This window comes from Onychomys torridus, chromosome 5, assembly GCF_903995425.1.
Source record: "Onychomys torridus chromosome 5, mOncTor1.1, whole genome shotgun sequence".
Lineage (NCBI taxonomy): Eukaryota > Metazoa > Chordata > Mammalia > Rodentia > Cricetidae > Onychomys > Onychomys torridus.
The window spans coordinates 105,713,364-105,732,419 of NC_050447.1; the positions used below are offsets into that span (position 1 = coordinate 105,713,364).

General features: G+C 41.0%; 1 protein-coding gene across 2 annotated transcripts in view; it reads right to left on the reverse strand.

Annotated features, from left to right (window-relative positions):
* The window catches only part of Gmds (GDP-mannose 4,6-dehydratase), a 575,398-nt gene that overhangs the window by 93,108 nt on the left and 463,234 nt on the right, over positions 1-19,056 (reverse strand). For both annotated transcript variants that reach the window (XM_036188740.1, XM_036188741.1), the window contains exon 9: positions 10,402-10,498. In XM_036188740.1, the coding sequence (XP_036044633.1) occupies positions 10,402-10,498 (97 nt within the window). The remainder of the gene's footprint in view (positions 1-10,401; positions 10,499-19,056) is intronic.

Sequence of the window (19,056 nt, forward strand, 5' to 3'; positions counted from 1 at the left end):
GAAGCTTCCAGCCCGAGGAAAAAGGATCACCTGAGGAACTAGCAAGGTGAGATAGTTGTGGCTTGTTCTGCTTCTCTGATCTTCCAGCAATCACCCAATAACTGGCCTCGGGTTTGGTTTCATTAATAAGAACTTTTAAGATTCCTACTACAGATGTCAGTCAACTGTCCTGGGTGATTGCTTTCACCTGTTGGGGACATTAAGGCTATAGGAGCAGCAGAAGAATGTTATCTTAGCACCTTTTACAAAGTTCAGAAATACACAATGTAGGCAGAATCAGAACAGGATTAACAGTCCAACTTGATCCTACCGTTTACAATGACCCTCTTCTTACCTCTGAATCAAGACGCATAGATCTGTCAGTACTAAGTAGCTGTTATTTTCCTCTATATTACATTGTCTAAGTACAAAGCAAGTACTTAAAAGAAAATCTCAGGAGTTGAAGACCAGGTTCCAGATAGTGTCTTTTGAGAACTACTGAACTCATAAGACTAAATGATGATGAAGATAATTATTAACAAGTAGACTAATAAAAAAGACAATGCAGAGCACAAGAAGCTAATATTTATACAGCCATTTTATTTTCAGAAATCTAAAACGCTTTCACCTCAAATTCTAGGCAATGTATACAATAATTGTGTACCTGCTTACCTGTGGAACTCAGTTTGCCTGAGCTGGGTTATTGTCCTCACCTGTCCGCTAACAGAAACTCATTTTAGCCCTTGTGCCAAAAGGCAGAGGATAGCAGGCAATTTTGTCTGAGCCTATGGATCTGGGATACAAATCCATGTGCATGTGCATGTGTGTGTGCGTGCGTGCGTGCGTGCGTGCGTGTGCGTGTGTGTTTGGATAAAATGCTAATAGGCCAGTAGCCAGGCAGGAAGTATAGGCAGGGCCTGCAGAGGAGGAGAATGCTAGGATGAAGGGCAGAGTCAGGGGTCGCCAGCCAGACACAGAGGAAGCAAGATGACAAGGTAGAACTGAGAAAAGGTATCAAGCTACTGGCTAAACACAGATAAGAATTATGGGTTAATTTAAGCATAAGAGCTAGTCAGTAATAAGTCTGAGCTAATGGCTGAGCAGTTATAATTAATAAAAGCTTCTGAGTGATTATTTTATAAGTGGCTGAAAGATGGCAAGACAATGAGGCACTGGAGGAACTCAGGACCGTGGGGCCAGACAGGACCAGAGAAAACTTTTGACTACAACAAGGGTCTACATAACCCTGTTTGTCCTGGAACTAGCTATGTAAACCAGGCTGGCCTCAGATTCACAGAGATCCACCTGTCTCAGCTTCTTGAGTGATGGGATTAAAGACTCACTTCCTGGACTTCAGATCTGCTTGGATTTGAGACTAACTCCTTGTGTGCACTCTTCTTCCCCCATCTTCCAGAAATGCTCTTTTTGAGAGGCCATCTTATGGCTTCCACTCATGCCTCTTGCTTGCATATCTGACCCTAGTACTGACCTCCTTCCTTCCCTAGGCCTCCAGCCCAGTCGGCCTCCTTGTTCTTGCCACATAGATATCCTCAAGGTACCATGAATGTGACAAAGCCACTCCCCCTGCAAGCCAGTCTTCTTCTTGAACTCTTATCTGGGCTGTCACCTACTCTGCCATTATCTGGTACTGGTGTCTCTCTCTGCTCAGCCTGTGTTTCCACATGCTGCTGTTCCATTTGATCTCTAATCCCATAGCCTCATCTTTGTAATGGCCTGCTTTTCTCACTTCCATTACTCTATACCAGTGAAAGCTTGTTAATCTTTCCTTGGAGCTCTACAGTTTCTGCTGTCTGGCTTCAGGATGTTACAATTAGAACTAGTTTGGGATTTAATAAACATTCTTTCCACTGGATCTATAAGACCTCAATCATATACAACATACTAAATTTTTATACATTGATGTAATATTGAGAAACTGTGAAAATAAATCAGATTGGTATTTAAAATGTCTACAGGGGAGACAGGAGAGATGGCTCAGTGATTAAGAGTACTGATTACTCTTTCAGCAGACCAAGTTCCATTCCCAGCACCCACATGGCAGCTCACACCCACCTATAACTCTAGTCCCAGGGGACCCAATGCCCTCTTCTGGCCTCTAAGGGTACTGAGCACACATGTAGGCAAAATACCCATACATATAAAATTAAATATTTTTTTAGAATCTACAGGATTCCTGCAATGCACACTAAAGCCTAAGGCACGTTTGACTCCCTGTACTCCACTTACATTTACTCTTGGCTAGGCTTTTAGTCTAGCATCCTTATACCAGTTTTCACGAAGCAGGGCACACACACCTGACTCAGCCAGGAAACTAGCCATTTATCTGCATGAAAAAACACATAAACTCAATTTTGCTGTCAAGGACAATGCTTATCCCTGAATAGAGGTCAATGGAACCATATGTTGAACACTCTTGTCTAAGAGGCAGATCAGAGATATGTCAAGGAATAATCACTGTGGATATTTCACCTCAGATCCTTATGGAAAATTAGCCAGACAACATCTCAACTTTGCCAGTAGATGTCACAGTAAATGGAGAAACTGACTCCTGAGTCAAGGGTTCAAGGAGAAAGGCAAGAGAAAGCATCCAGAGAAAAAAATAGAGTAGAGCCCAAGGAAGATACATAGCTATATTTAATAGACTCAGGACAGTTGATACCTGGACAACAAAACTGTTTCCAAGTTGGACTGAGAGATGGTTCAGAAGTTAAGAGCACTGGGTGCTCTTCCATAGGCCCTGAATTCAATTCCCAGCATCTACATGGTAACTCACAACCATGTATAATTGTAGTCTCATGCCTTCTTCTGGTTTGCAGGTATACATGCAGACAAAACACCCATATATACACACATAAACAAATAAATGTTAAATAAAAATGTTCTCAAAAGGAAGAATATGATATGAAGAAATTACATTTGGTAAGGAATAATTACCATAGCTTGGTGGTGGTGGCACATGCCCTTAATCCCAGCATTCTGGAGGCAGAGTCAGACTGATCTCTAAATTCAAGGCCAGCCAAGTCTACAGAGTGAGTTCCAGGGAAGCCACAGCTATACAGAGAAATCCTGTTTCAAAACCAACAACAACAAAAAACAAAACAACAATAACAGCAATGACAAAATAATAACCTTCTTGGAAGCATAAAGGAGGTACGGTGAGAGAAGAATACTTCAGTACTGCAAATAATATTCCTTATAAATCCTCTATGATCTGGGTGGTGGTTGTGCATGCCTTTAATCCCAGCACTCAGGAGGCAAAGGCAGGCGGATCTCTGAGTTTGAGGCTAGCCTGGTCTACATAGTGAGTTCTAGGACAGCCAAGGATACACAGAGGTAAATTCAGGGCATACTGGGTGATGGGGGTTAGTTAAGGGAGGCAGGCCACTTGTGACATACCATGTCCCTGCCCTCTTCTGCGCCCTCTTCTTTCTTCCCTTCCTCTCTGCCTGGTTGCAATATGGAGAGCAGTTCTGCTTTAGCTCAACCTTTGCCACAGTGCTTTGCTTCACCACCAATTCAGAAACAGAGTGAGCCAGTGATAGGCTGAAACCATGAGACAGAATAATCTCTCCTCTTTTAAACTGGTCCCCCCTGCCCCGTGTTTGTCACAGAAACAGAGAGCTGAATCAAAGCCAGTCTAAGCAGGAGCCCAGCTCAGGATAACTGTTCTCCCTGCAGTAAACAGGCAGATGCTAAAATACATTCTGAAAATTATTTTGTAGATATGAAGCTGTCAGTATTAGGATTATAAATTACATATGTATATATTTTAAAAAGGGACAGAGATTCCAGAGGAGTTCTGTACTGATGCAAGTCATAAAAGAATTGACAATAAGGATACCAGCTAAGCTTAAGGATAAATCTAAACAAAATTTTAAGCAATGGAATGTATATCTGTATAGATAAATATAGATAGATTTTTGAGTCTTCAATGACACTTTAAGAAAAATATCTTAAGAGGCAGAAGAAAAGCTGAGGACACTATACTCTGTACACAACTATAATTGCTATTTCACTAGATATGAATTGCTCTCAAGGGGTGCAGCTGCCAGGGAGTGATCACAGGCTTCAGGAGGAAAGGTATATGCCCCCAAGGGTTTTCAATGTGATTTTATGAAGGATAGAAAACACACAGTGGAATATTTGAGAATCAACCGAGGAGACTGAAATTTAAAGCTCTTTTGGTTAAGTCCAAGGAAGGAAAGGGGCAGGAAAGGGCAATGTGATTAAGGAAGGATATAAAGATTAGAATGAGGAGCCTAAGAGGGAGGCTTAAAAAAAATAAACAGTGATTTAGAGATATAAACTATTTATAAAATCAAGCAGTGAGAAGCCCAAGAATAATTCAGGAGAGGAAGCATTATGATTGGGCACTACTGACAGCATTCCAACGACCATGCTCATGTAGTGTGAAAGCAGAACATGGTAAGATGTTAAAACTGCAAAGGACCTTCCAGAACCAGCAGCCTAACTTCTTTTACAGGTCTGGCAGTGCCGGAAGAGACATGCTAGCCCATAATCAGGTCTCTATGCCTCCTCTGACCTCAGCTCTCACCAGTCAGAGCAAGGAACAAAAGCAGGCAGGAGTGGAAGGAGCATGAGAACTTTAAGGTCACAGGATCAGGACCTAAGCCATGGGCTGACCACCACCAGGGCTGGAGTGAGGGATAGCACAGAGGGGTCTCATTTCCTGCCCTAAGAGCCAAGTGTGAGAAGGTGGTGAGAACAGCAAGGGAGGGAAAGGGGAGTTTCAGGACAAAAGGCCAGCTGGGTGAACACAAGAGCTTTTTACCCCAGGTACTTAGAGACAGAGTGGAGGGACGCTTGAACTGCTACTTATACACATCCTCTGATGACAGATCAGATTCCTGAGGTCTGGAAAGTGTTACATACCATTATTCTAAACAAGGCTATGAGATAGAACAAGCAATTATAGGCCATTTAGCTTAACATCATTTACAGAAAAATATTAGGAAAAGTTTATGGGGGGCAGAGGGGACAACTCAGCAAGCATATGGTAATTTGATTAGGAACAGGCCACATGCTTTCACTGGACGAAAGCTAGCTGGCTTGATAGACTTCTTTGAAGTTACTGCCCTCTTAGTTTTATATATTAATCCATGGATTTTTTCTCAATATCTATAGTAATTAGAAATTAATTTAAGATGTCTAAATAAAACAAAAACTAATCATAACCAAGGACATAAAAACACAATGGGAAGAAAAATGTAAGTTAAATATAGTGATATTGTGAGAGAAAAATGCTAATAAATGTCAGCTGAGTTTAAGCCAAGATCTTTTTCTTTTTTTAAGAAAAATACTTGATTTTTGGTCCTTTGACTCATTTCCTTAAGTTCTCTGTAGGAAAAAAAAGAAAAAAAGGAAAAAGATAAATGGATTTTAGTTAGTTTCACTGAAAACAAAACAAAATACCTTTTTCTTTTCTGTGTGCTGGCCTGGTCATTTGATGTTAAAAATCTAGCACAAGAGTATGGATACTAGATAATCTATCCTTTTGGAGTTTTTCAACTTAAAAATTTTCAAAGAAAAAGAAGACATCTTTGTGGTTTTGTAAGTATTAGGTCAATATCAATTACTCATATTTCTTTGACATGTGTATAACACTGAATAGCTACTGAATGTTAAGAAAAAAATGAAAGGGTAAAAAACCAAGAGAGAAAAAAAGCATTGATATTTAAATACATAATTTAATATATACTTTATAACACACACACACACACACACACACACACACACACACACAGTAATGAGGCCTTGATGACCCATGCTATATTCCTATGATCGATCTGTACAGGTTTTTGATTGTGACAGCCTACTTTTTCAGACTGATAGTACCTACATATCTACCACATTTACTGAGGGCAAGTCAGTCTGTTTACCAGTGCAGTATCAGAGTCTAGGAGTGTGGGGTAAATATTTAGGGAATGAATAGATAAGAAATGAATGCAGCCAGTATAGCAAATATTTATGGTTTGTCAGACACTCTGATTCCTTTTATCCTCAAATAATTCTTTTAAAGAAATTCTATAATTAATCCTATTTTTAACAGTGAAGAAACAGAAACATTGATAAATTAAGTAAGTAATTTGCTTGAGGTATATATATATATACACATATACATATAGTAACTGACAGGTGTGAGATGCAGACAGTCTGGTCAAAGGCCCATCTTTAACAGAATATTACTTTCTCTCCAAAATAAATACACTGGGGCTGCAGAGATGGTTCTGTGGTTAAGAGTACTTGCTATTCCTCCAGAGGATCTGGGTTTGACTCCTAGCACCCACATGGCAGCTCACATCTGACTATAATTCCTGTTCCAGGAGATTCTTCTGTCTTATGACCTCCATGGGCACCATGTAGTACACAGACATACATTCAGACAAAACACCCATACACAAAAAATAAAAATAATAAACCCAGAAATGAGTGTACTGTGTGATAAATCTGTGTGTCACTAAGTGCATGTAAGGAAATTACATGTAAGGCAGGAGTGTTTTATTTTGTTTTGTTTTACAGGTCAGGGGATGGAAAATGGAGCTTTGCGCATACAGGAAAGGGACTTACCACTGAGCTATCATCCAGCCCAAGGCAGTAGTCTCAAGTATCACAGAACTCAGGCATCCATATTGTCATCAGCTAATCCTCTGGAACTCAGAGGCAGTGGGAAGTGGAAAGCTTAATTTCCCAGCCTAAGCTTTCTGTGGTAGCAAAACTCCTCAGTACCCAAAGGAGCCATAAAGACTCATAGGCAGAGTACCAAAAGACATGACTCCATTCAGCTCTAATCACAAGTTGGAGTCCTTTATTCAGAAGAAAAACCTTCTATATCCTTCATGCTAAAACAGAAGCAAGGTTTAAGGTTCTATGAAACTACAATCAATGAGGAGAATAATCACTGGCACATGTGGATCTGTGTCCTATTTGGGCTCATCAGTGGCCTCTTAGGCTAATATCTACCTCTGCTGAGGAAAGGGCCTCTTTTTTTAGGGGGGGAGATTTCTAGGACAGGGTTTCTCTGTGTAGCCTTGACTATCCTGGAACTTACTCCGTAGACCAGGCTGGCTTTGAACTCATAGAGATCTGTCTGCCTTGGCCTTCAGAGTGCTGGGATTAAAGGCAATCGACACCACTTGGCTAAGGAAAGGGCCTTCTTACGACCAGGCTGAAGCTAATTTAGAAAAACAAAGCATAATGCTCTATATTCTGTTTGTTTTTGCTTTAAGAGGTCACTGTTCTAAGATGTATGGATGTGTCCTTATTATTATTTGTCTTGTTTTAAATTTTTTCCTTTATTTTATTTCTTTTTCAGTCATTCTAGAACCAATTCCCTATAAGAAGATATAATCTATGCTTTTAAAACATTGAATGAATGACTGCATTAAAATGGTAATTATTTGGAGGGCACCAGTAACTGACCCAGGGCCTTGTGCATGCTAGACAAGTATCTATCACTGAGCTACATTCCCAGCCCTAGGTTATGCTTTGGCTCTGAGTACCTGTACATGATAAAGAATTTGGGGACAGATGACCAAAGCTGATGAAAACAAATTTTGGTAAGTTTTTGAACATGTGAAAAGAATACCAAGAAGCCTCGGGGCTACACAGGATAGATTGAGACTGCGAAGGAAAGGGCTGTGGACTGAAGAATCGATGTTTTTCCTTTCTCTCGTAGAGTCTGCTCATTTCATGTCTCTGCTGGGTCTAGCTGCCAGCCTCTGAGGGACCTAGTGCTTCTCAGGACTCCAAGGAAATGAATTCTTATGCTGACAGGACTTTACATTTGTGAAAAGCTTGTTTATAATGTAGTCATCTTTCAACTGGAAGAACACTGTCACCCTGGAGGCAGCCCCACAGAAAGCCTGTCACTTCAGTTGATCCAAGTTTCAGAGAACTTGCTTTGAGGAATGGGGTTAAAAGTTTAGTTTCACTATGGAAGGAAAGTATGCCCAACTGGATATGAGGGTGAAGTGTGGAGAGTGAAGTGAACGCAGCCTACAGGCGCAGAATGACGAACAGAAGAAAATCTATAACCCTGTCGTAAAGGGCCTCTGTGGGAGAACCAGCCAAGGGAAGGCAGGCAGCAGGAGCCCACATGAAACCAGACACCGCTCTTAGGTTCAGACAACGTGGTGTCAGGAGAGCTGCAGAACAGGTATGATGATAGCATTTGAATGAACAAAGAATGGAAGGGAGGGATGCAGTGGGGCCGGAAAGGGGGTCGGTGGGGATTCAAGAGCAGTCTTGTTAGTCAGAGGTCCTCTTCCTGTTCTACAAATTCTTTTGTTCTGGGTCCTTATCAATCCCACACCTTGCCTAAATGAGAATGACAGACAAGCCATTCTTAATGACTTCCTAGTTTTTGAAACTATTTTTGTGTCAGAGAAAGAGCCACGTTTAAGTGGTTGTCAGAACACAAGTTTTTGCCGGGTATGGTTAAGTTTCCATTCTGAAGTGACCATCTTTATTTGTGAGAAGAGAAATTTGTCCCTGTGTCTGACTTGTGAAGTGTTTTAGAGAAACCATGCCCTTGCAGCTCTTTAGGACAGGGGAGCCAGTGGCAGAGGTCTGGGGCTTTAGAGGAGGTCTTTGCTGTGTCAGCAGCAGCATGGCTAGTATCTTCCTCCCCCAGGGACAGGCACATCCTCTCCTAGGCACACCCACTCACCATTAGCTAAGAACAATCATTCTCTGTGACAAAGCCTGGCCACACCCTGTGGGGGACAATGCAGGACTGCACAGCCCTACCTCTCCTAAGACACTGTTCCCTTCCTTTGTATGGATTTCTTTCTGTGTGTAAGAGGCACGCACTGAACATAGCCCTCTCTTTTTTTTGGGTTGGGGGGCAACATAAAACACCACAGTTCAAAGAGTGGCCAGTAACCATACATTTCACTTTCAATCTGTCTTCACTGGCTTTTCCCAATCTCTGAAGGATGTATGACACATCAGAATTTGGTTCACAACCCAGAGAAAAAGGTTCTAAAGGATCTATTCCACAGCCACTTACTGTTCATGTCCTGACCTCTCTGAAGACACTGCTTTCCATTATTTTTAGAGATTCATTTGAAACATCTTTAGTTTTGTCATCAAAATGAATATGGATTACATCAAAGCAGTGATATCAAGTTATACATTTATATAAACTTAGAACAGGAAGATGTATAGTATATACTATTGACACTAACAATCTATTTCTCTTTTTAAAAATTATTGTGTATATGTGTGTGCATATTGTGCAACACATGCCTATGGAAGTCAGAAGACAATTTTCAGGAGTTGGTTCTCTCCTCCTACCATATGGGTTCTGGTGATCAAATTCAGGTCATTAGCCTTGGCAGCAAGTGGTTTCACACATTGGGCTATTTCCCTGGCCCCTAAGTTATTTCTTAATATGCAAACTTCTCTATTTAAAAATTTATCTGTCCACCTACTGTATTAAACAACTGTCCTGTTAGACTTTTGCCCTTTTTTCCTCCCCAAAGTCTCTATGCTCAAAGACTTTAGTCCTGGCAAAGGAAGGAAAACAGGAAAACAAATTATTATAACAGGTCCTAGAGCAATGGTTCTCAATTGGTAGGTACCCCTTGGGGGGTCACTGACCCATTCACCGGGGTTGTCTAAGACCACTGGAAAACACCAATGTTTACATTATGATTCATAAAAGTAGCAAAATTACAGTTATGGAGCAGCAACGAAAATAATGTTACGGTTGGGGGTCCCCACAGCATGAGGAGCTGTGTTAAAGGGTCTCAGCATCAGGAAGGCCGAGAACCACTGTCCTAGAGTGTGCAAGGTAATTACAGAGACAAGGGAGAAATGTTAGTGGTAGCAGAATATTGGTTAGAAAAGGATCCCTAAATAGGACAGTATCTGAGCCGAGCCTTATAGTGCAGGGGAGGTCTTTTATGACTTGTGCACACACATGACTTTGTGCCAGATGCAAAAGCATGTTAGTGATTTGTCTGAGAGTGTGCACACATGGCTAGCAAGACAGGCGTCAGGTAAAAATGGCCTCTGGCCCTAGAAACCCTGAAAGTCTAGGGCTTGGTAAAGCAGACATCTTGTGGGTATCAGAGATCATTCCTCAGACCAGACCAATGAGATGAGATAGTCCCAACTATAATCCCCATTTCTGGAATCAACTATTTCCCTGGGTGTGTTTTACTCTTGTTCTCCTTTATAGAGCAATGGATTTTTGTGGTGAGTATGGTCTCTCAAACTTAATTCTCCCTGTTCAGGTTTGGGAAGTGCCCTGTGGAGTATGCCAGAGAGGTGTGTTAGAGAGCTTTGAAGGCTGGCAGCAGGCATTCCATGAGGGCATTTTCCCGGCCAGCTGGCCAAGTGTGGTCACACATTGGGTGGTGAGGGAGTCCTTACCACTTCAGTTGGTCGGTAGTATTTCAGATCCACAGTCACATGAACTGTGCCGGTCTCTTTACATCTGCCCACTTCGTTTTCATTCTTTCCTTCCCACCTGCAAAGAAGACAAACAACCAGTTCTTAATTGCTGGGTAGCCTGTGGCCACACTGTGGGGCTCAGGACGGCTTGCAGGGCTTCTCCCTGCAGGAGGGCATAAGCACATTAACAGCAGGGGCAGGCCCGCCCTCAGCCTTGTTATTAGAGCAATTGTGGCTTTCAAAACTTTCTGCATTTGTTTGAAAGGAAGTTTCACCACTCCCTCCTTCCTTTTAAAGAAAAGTCAAGGTGAATTCAGAACTGAGACTTTAGATATAAATAGATGAGGAAAATAAAGGAACTGGATAAATTTTAGGGTTCTCAAAGATTTTTTTTTTTTGTATTTTTCAAAAATATTCTTTGTAGCCAATTAGTATGAATTGATTATTGTCATTTATTTCCCCCTTTATTTTTCTTTTCTTTCATATTTAGGCACAGTTAGTCTCAGTCCAGTCCACCCTATCTGGTCAGAAGTTCCAAACCTTGCTGGCCATAGGGTTCATCCTCACATTAAGTGCCTATGAAGGAAGCCTCATCACTCCACCGTGGATGAGGAGCCTCTCCGAAGTATACAACTAGTTGTTCATTTCTTGCCCTCTAGCATGATCTAACTGACTTGGCTAGGATGTTCCTAGACTGAACTTGCCTCACTAAACATTAGAGGATGACAACAGGAAGGATCCACCATGACACTCATGGTGTCATACACTCCCAGGCTCCAAAAACAGATTCTCATAGGAAACTACTTAACTGCTTTATGTTCTCAGTTTTCATAAATGGAGCAACTAGAATTGGGCCTGGTGGTGCACATCTGTTAACGCCAGCAATTTGGGAGGCAGGGGCCTGAATCAGGAGATCTTAAATTCAAGGGCAATACAGTGACCACCCCAGAAAAGAGAAGAAAGGAAGAGAAAGCCCTTGATTTACTGCTGACCTTGGGTTCTCTATAATCTAATATCCCAATAAAAGAACACACTATAGTTTGAGTTATTTTTACAATTTTTTTTTTTTTTGGCAAGGAAAGACAAGAAATGAAAAATATCTGACCTAAGTTTGATTTCAGTGTTTATCCTTAGAATGCTTCATCCTGAACACAGGACAATTTTGTGTGCTCCCCAGATCACTCACAGAAAGGGCCAAAGGGAGGAACAGAACATTCAATGGTTACTTGGATATGTCATAGATATCTCTGAAAATGAACATTAAATACTGAAGAAGGTTATATTTCAAAACAGGCTAAATACAGACTGGGATCATAAACTTTATTTTTGTTTATTATATGGCTATTTTGTCAAGTCACCTCTTGGCAGCAGAAGGGAACTATTTGTCTATTGAAAGACTATTCAGGTTGCTGGTCTGCTGAATTTCCCAGTGCACTCAAAGCAGATATAAAAACCATCCCATGACACAGAGAATAATAGTACACTATGTTGAACTCTATAAACTATATAAGCAGCCAATTCCCATAAATTTTATCTTGAGCAACCAAAACAGAAGCATTTGGTAATATACTTATTAGACTTAACTTCTTAATGTTGGGTAGGTAATTTGACAAGTAACATGGAGTAGAAAATTTCGAAGCAATTTGTTTGGAAAACTCACATCAAGATAGTGTAGAGGTGTTTGGGGCAGAAAAGGTATCTTACAACCCTCACTGTCTCTCTTGAATATACCTTACATTTTGACTAATATCCACCACAAAAGAAGATATTTGGTTGTCATAATTTTGGGGAATTGGAATCTAACTCCAAAGTTGATTATTTTAGTAGAATCTTCTCATTGCTTAGGTTTTCAGTAAACCAAAGAACATGTTCTACTTACTAGGCATTTTCTAACTATACTTTTGTATACATTTCATACTGTACAAAGAGACATAGTTCTAACAGATACTTCCAGGAAAGCATCTCCAGCTAAGCCAAAGGGTGAACAGAAACAATGATCACAGCATTTCCCTTATTTGTAGCTAAGCATTTAATCTATAACAAGCAAACTGACTTTACACACACACACACACACACACACACACACACACACACACACACACACACTTCTCCTGACCCTGTTTCCTCCATATCACCATCTTTTCTCCCAAACCACCCTCTGAATCTGTAAAAACCCATCTGTGGCGATACACTGTACACCCTAATAAAGTTACCTGAGGATCAGAAGACACAGCCAGCCACTAGATTAGACATACAGGTCAGGCAGTGGTGGCACACACCATTAATCCTATCACTTGGGAAGCAGAGATCTGTCTAGATCTCTGTGAGCTCAAGGCCAAAATGGAAACAGAGCCAGGCAGTGGTGGCATATACTTTTAATCCCAGTCTTGGGAAGCACATATACCTTTAATCCCAGATAGTGATGTATATAAGGTGTGAGGAAATAGGAACTTACTTTCTTTAGGCTGAGGATTTCATAGAGGTAAGAACTAGTGGCTGGCTGCTCAGCTTCTCTGATCTTTCGGTTTACACCCTGATATCTGGCTCAGAGTTTTCTATTAATAAGACCTCTAAAATTTGAACAACACTCATCCTTTTCTCAAGGGCAGTAAAAAACAGGCATCAGCTGTGCTTTGGGCCAAGGTCAGAGCTGTTCCTATGGTTCAGTGGATTTTGCCATGGTATCTTTTATAGTCATGAAAGAAAGCATTTATTTTATTTTTTTGCATTTGTTTATTCTCTCTCTCTTTCTATCTCTCTCTCTCTCTCTCTGTGTGTGTGTGTGTGTGTGTGTGTGTGTGTGTGTGTGTGTGTGTGTGTGTGAAAGAGAGGGGGGGGGGAGGGAGGGGAGAGAGATGGGGGGCAGGGGAGAGTCATAGCACTCCTGTGAAGATGAGGAAATAACTTTTGAGAGTTGGTTCTCTGCTTCCACTATGTGGAACTGGGGGATCAAACTCAAGCCATCAGGCTTGGAGACAAATAATCTTTATACCTGGCACATCCTGCTGGCCAGCATTTTATTCTTATAGAAGACTGTCATAAACAAGAATTTAGAACTGACTACCATTTCTCTGTGGTTGATTTTCTATCACAACAAACATTTGAGATTTGTGACACTAGTCCAAACAGGGAAAGTTCAAGGGAAGGTACCCCTCATCTCAGGAGCTTATCAAGTGGAAGTCTATAGGCAGACTTAGGTAATGTGACTTTGGCATTGTTGGGTCCAAGAACCCAACAAGCCTTTCTTTAGCTATCTGAATACTGTATGCTGGGCTTCCATCTTATAAACTGTTGACACAGTCAAAACAGTCTTGCCCTCATAACTGATTCAGCCATACTGCAAAACCAAATAGAGACCATGAAACGGGTGATAACAGAACGAGCTCAAGAAACCACCTTCTCACTTGCACTCTATCTTCATGAGGGCAGTAAGCAGAAGTTCCAGCCAAAGGCCAGCATCATTCAGTTACAGGGCAGGAGACACTGTGTTAACACACGAACAGTAATAGCTAACTTGTCCTAACAAGTGAGGCTGTAACTCAAAGCAGAACTTCAGTGTCAATGAAATGACCATGTCTTGACAGGGAGTAGAGGATTCAGCTAATTAACAGGAATTACTACTTACTAATTTAGATTGGTGGCTCCTTAGGAGGGATCCTATATAATTCAATTTTAAAACTAAATTGTCAGTTCCTTAAAAGCATTAGAAGCAAAAAAAAAAAAAACCCAAAAAAACAAACCCCCCCCCCCAAAAAAAAAAAACAGAAAGCAAGAAGAGTAACTAAACTACTCCAATGAAGAAGATGAGGTTCAATTAAAATCTATTTTCTTCTGTGGTAAAGCACTGGCAAGGTACCCATTTTCCTATAAATAAATCCTTATTCATGTTCCTGTAAGCAGCCCTAATGAAAACCACACACACACACACACACACACACACACACACACACACACACACACGAAAACAGAAGGAGAGACTAGATAAGAAGAGGAAGGGGGTTAGCAAGACTATCAGGAGAACAACAAAAGGTAATGGAGATGAATACGATTTTAAAAAAATCACATTATACCTATGTATAAAAATTTCATAATGACACCCATTAGTATATAATTATGTATAATAGATGCTAAAAATAAACATAAAAAACTAGTAACATGAGACTAAGGATCTCTTGTGGCCTAGGGGTATAGCACTTGCATTTCATGTTCAAAGTTCTAGGTTCCATCTTCAGCACAATAAGAAAAGAAATCTACTCAACCAGATGTCCTGTTGAGGTAACAAGAGCAAAGACATCAATTTTAGGACTACTGCATCTGTTGACTGGAAAGGCAACACTTCTCTTAGTGACTGAATAGTCCCAGGAACTCAATATTTAGACAGGGAGTTTCATGTGGCTAGGGAAGGAGGAAGCAGTGCTTAGTTTAGGAAATGACACAGAAAGATCCTGGAAGACTTTCCAGAATCTGAAGAGTGATGACTGTCTGTTTATCCTGTAGGTTCCTTTCAAAAATCAGTAAATTCAGGAAGGTTGAAAGAACAGGGAAGATACTAGAAGAATCCAATTTTGGAAGCTAGAAGACAAACGGATGAGTGTTAGAAGATTCAGCAGAAGCCACAGTGTGAGAGTTACAAATGAACCCTAGCATGCTTAGGAAGCAGAGCTGGCTCCTCATCCCCGCTTTCTTCCTCAGTGGGCAACTGCCCCACCCAGACTGGTGAAGAAGGGCTGAAGGTCACAGGTTCAGGGAAGCGTAGGTACAGACGTTGAAAACTGCGGAAATATAGCGAATGCTGAGGGCTGAGATTCTTGCCCATGTTCCAGCAGGTGGCAGTCAGGTCTACTTCCTTCCAAAGGGTAGACTGGCAGGTGTCCCCTGGACATCAGAGACTTTATTCCTAAATGGTCCTGTCAGGTAACCTCATAGTGACACAGTCAACTATAGGTAAGTTCTCAATATGTCTTCAAAGCTCCCATTAGCTTCTTAGGCCCCCGATTTTCAAACATAACCAGAAAACCAAGGATTATCAGACCAGGTAAGTGAGAAAAGCCATATATGAGAAAGGCTGAACAACAACAACAAAAACAAAACAAAAACAAACTTTTGAGGAACTAGAACAAGTAGATGTGAAAAACAAAACAAAACTTGCACATATACTACCATCCATATTCTCAGAGATATAGTAAAGATAAGATATATCATAAACTACTATATTTTTAAAAAGGACAACTTGAGGGCTGCAGAGATGGCTCAGTAGTTAAGAGCACTGTCTGCTCTTCTAGAAGACCCTAGTTCAATTCCAGGCACCCACATGGCAGCTCATAACTGTCTGCAACTCCTGTTCCATGGGATCTGACACCCTCACACAGATAAATGTGCATGTAAGATAAAAATAAATAAATAAAATAACTTTAAAAAGGACAACCTGAAACATAATAGATTTTAGAGCTTGAATAAGAAATCCAAGTATTCAAAATTGAAAAGATGTTGTAGACAAAAGTTGAAGAGATATCCCAGAAAATAGTTCAAAAAGATATAGACATGAAAAGACAGAAGGAGTTACAAAAATTCTAGAGTTCACAGGAGCCAGTATAATAGATTGCCAGAAAGACAGTACATAAGAAATAGAGCGTGGCAAATTCTCTGAAGAAAGAAGGAAGTTAGGAGAATTTGAAGACTGCTCAGCAGCCCAGTATAATAGGATGTCTAGGAAGAAAAATCAGAAAAGTGGAGTAAAGTATCTTAAGATAAATCAAGAAAATTAACCAGAGCAGAAGCACATGCATTTGTAGACAAAAGGTGGCTCACATCACAGGTGGTGTAGACCCACCTTCCATGGAGCTTCAGAGCACTGAGACCAAGGGAAGACTACAGCAAACTTTCAACATGAAGAGACAAAGCTGGGAGTCAGATGGCTCCTTGAGACTCAGCCTAACACTGCAAATGCAAAAGCAATGGAGGAGTGCTTTCCAAGTTCCGAAACACAGTTATTGGTGCTCTGGAAACATGAATGGGTACATTGCTAATTCTGAGGACAGACTAAAGGATATTTTGAGATACATCAGAGTTCTGAAAATGGTGTCAGCAAATAGAGGTTCCAACTTAAGAAAAAACATGTGAGTCCTTTAGATGGGTGTGAAGAAAGACTATGCATGACAATACTTCTGACAGTCCAGACTCAGTCAGACCAGAAGGTTTTGCGCTTGAGGGAAACATGACAAACAGTCTAACATGGGTGATCCAAAAGCCTTGTTAGGTGATTTAGAAAGCTAGGGAAATGTTTAGGGTGAAGTTAGCGATAAACACATAGAAAATGAACCAAAAAGACAAAATATATCTAAGAGTAGTATGGTAAACAAATGATAATTGTTCATAAAAGTAAAAGTGTTCAAAGTTTTCTGGAAGTTTCAGTCATGAAAACACAGAATATTGAGCTAATAAAAAAATTAAAATATAATAATAGAGTTGTACAAAAATGGGAATTTACAGCATGTGTAGGAAAAGAGAACAATCCTATCACGTTGGACAAGAATAGCCAACAGATAATGCCTAGAAGGGAAAAATCAAGACCCAGAATCACAAGTCATTTAAAAGCATAGATATAAATGCCATGATAACCAGCTGAAAGAGTGAAAAGGCACAAAGAAAAATAGAATGAAGTAAATAATTACCTTGCAATAAATCAAGACAATTTACCAAAGCAGAACAAGACACATTTCCAACAGAAAGACTGAAAGAGTTCCCCAGCAACATAACACATGGGGCTGGCTGGGAAGATGGAGATAGAAGGAGAGAGAATGATATAGATTGTGACAATTCTTGAAGAAAGAATGGAGATTAAGTTATGTGATGAAAACAAAACAAACAAACAAAAAAACCCAACTAACAATTAATTGGTAAGTTGAAGTAAGAAAACTGTAAACAAATAATGATCTTGACAAGTCTTGGGCCATGGTAGGCCAGCTCTTCCTGGCAGCGCCTTTGTATGGCAGATGAAGACATTATAGAATGATCTATGATGAGCTTCATCCTGGCCTAGCCAGAACTTTGCTCCAGGCACAGGCTTTCTGTTCCATGACTTCCTTACAAATCTGACTTCCTCCTAGGTCTCCTGTAACTTTGCCTCTGACACAGGGAAGGCTAATGCCTTTGGAAACATCAACATGCTGGCAGCTGTAGTACCTAAATGTCCTGTAGGTGGGCAGCTGAGTCTGTAAGAAGCCTGGGGAGGAGCTGCCTGGAGGAGGCAGGCCTATGGTAGAGTGGCCTCAGAAACTAGCAGAAGGGTGGTCAGCAATGTTAACTGCCAATGGCCAAATATGAAAGAGAATGTGGGACTGGTAGAAAAGCTGTTGGCATAGTATGCTGAGGTGTTGAAGGGAAGTGGAAGAGGAAATTTGGGCTACCTATTATAAGGCAGGGGAAGTGAAGGGAGGGCAGTATGGGTCAGAGGAGTGCAGGCCCAGCATCCTGATATATGCAAAAAGTTGAGTGCCCATAGAAAGGAAAGGCAAGAGACGAAAGGGACTTGAGACCAGGGATGATTCTCCTCAGCTTAAACTGGCAGTGAGAGAATTCTGAGTGCTTCAGCACTGAATTTACAGAACTGCTGAACATGCTCTGGCTGTTTGCTTCACTTTTAGTTACTATCTTTTATTCGGGTGGGGTATTACTACCCACCAAAAAAGGAGAGCTATTATTTTTTATAAGAAAAAGAAAATGTCAGTCTTACTACAGGACTGGGAGGAGGAAATGCTCTCAGCCACAGCACTGGCCTTTAGTGACTTCTACACATACAACCCTGTAAGTCTGTCTGTCCTCCTCCTGCCTCTATAAATCTGTGCTCCTGTCACTTTGCTAAGCTGGGTACTAGACCTGGGACCTGTCTTTCAGGAGCTTAGAGTTTACTGTCACAAATCTCCTCAGTGAATGATGGCAGGAGACAGACAGGACACTGTCAAGGCCTAGAAAAGGCCCCTGGCAGAGCTGGCTGAGGTAAGAGTGTTGGCAAAGGAAGATGTCTGAGCTAAGAGCCAAGAGATGTGTGGGTAGTAGCTGGGAAGAGAGAGGGGATTGTAGAGATGGGTAGCTCTTTGTATGCCTATGTGGTCAAGCTGGTCCACCCAGCTTACCAGCTTGCCTGGCAAACACATAGTTCACTGGCATATGCTATCATGCATTTCTCATGTGACCCACCCACCTGGGCTGCTTTCTCTCATCTCAACTACAATCCACATCTCCCATTTGGGCAAGGGGCGGATTCAGTCTATCCTTCTGCATACATTCCTTTCATCTTGATCATGTTGCCCTGACTCAGGATTGATGTGGGACATTTTTTCATAAGACCACATCAATATGTTCACATTTATAAATTATGTGTTCCTATTAACGGTCACCCAACTAGAGTATACTCTTATCAAGGACAAAAAAATGGATTCTCTTTTAGGAGCATGGCTTTGAGAGAAAATGAGGAGGGCAAGGATATAGGCACTGAGTATCTCCATGTGGTACTGAGAGTTAGGGAGTCAGTTACTTCCAGACCTGCTAGATTCATCCAGAACTGACCTTCGACCTAATGAACTGAAGCAACAGAACAGGGACTAGAATTAGAGCTGCCTAAGAGATACATCCATC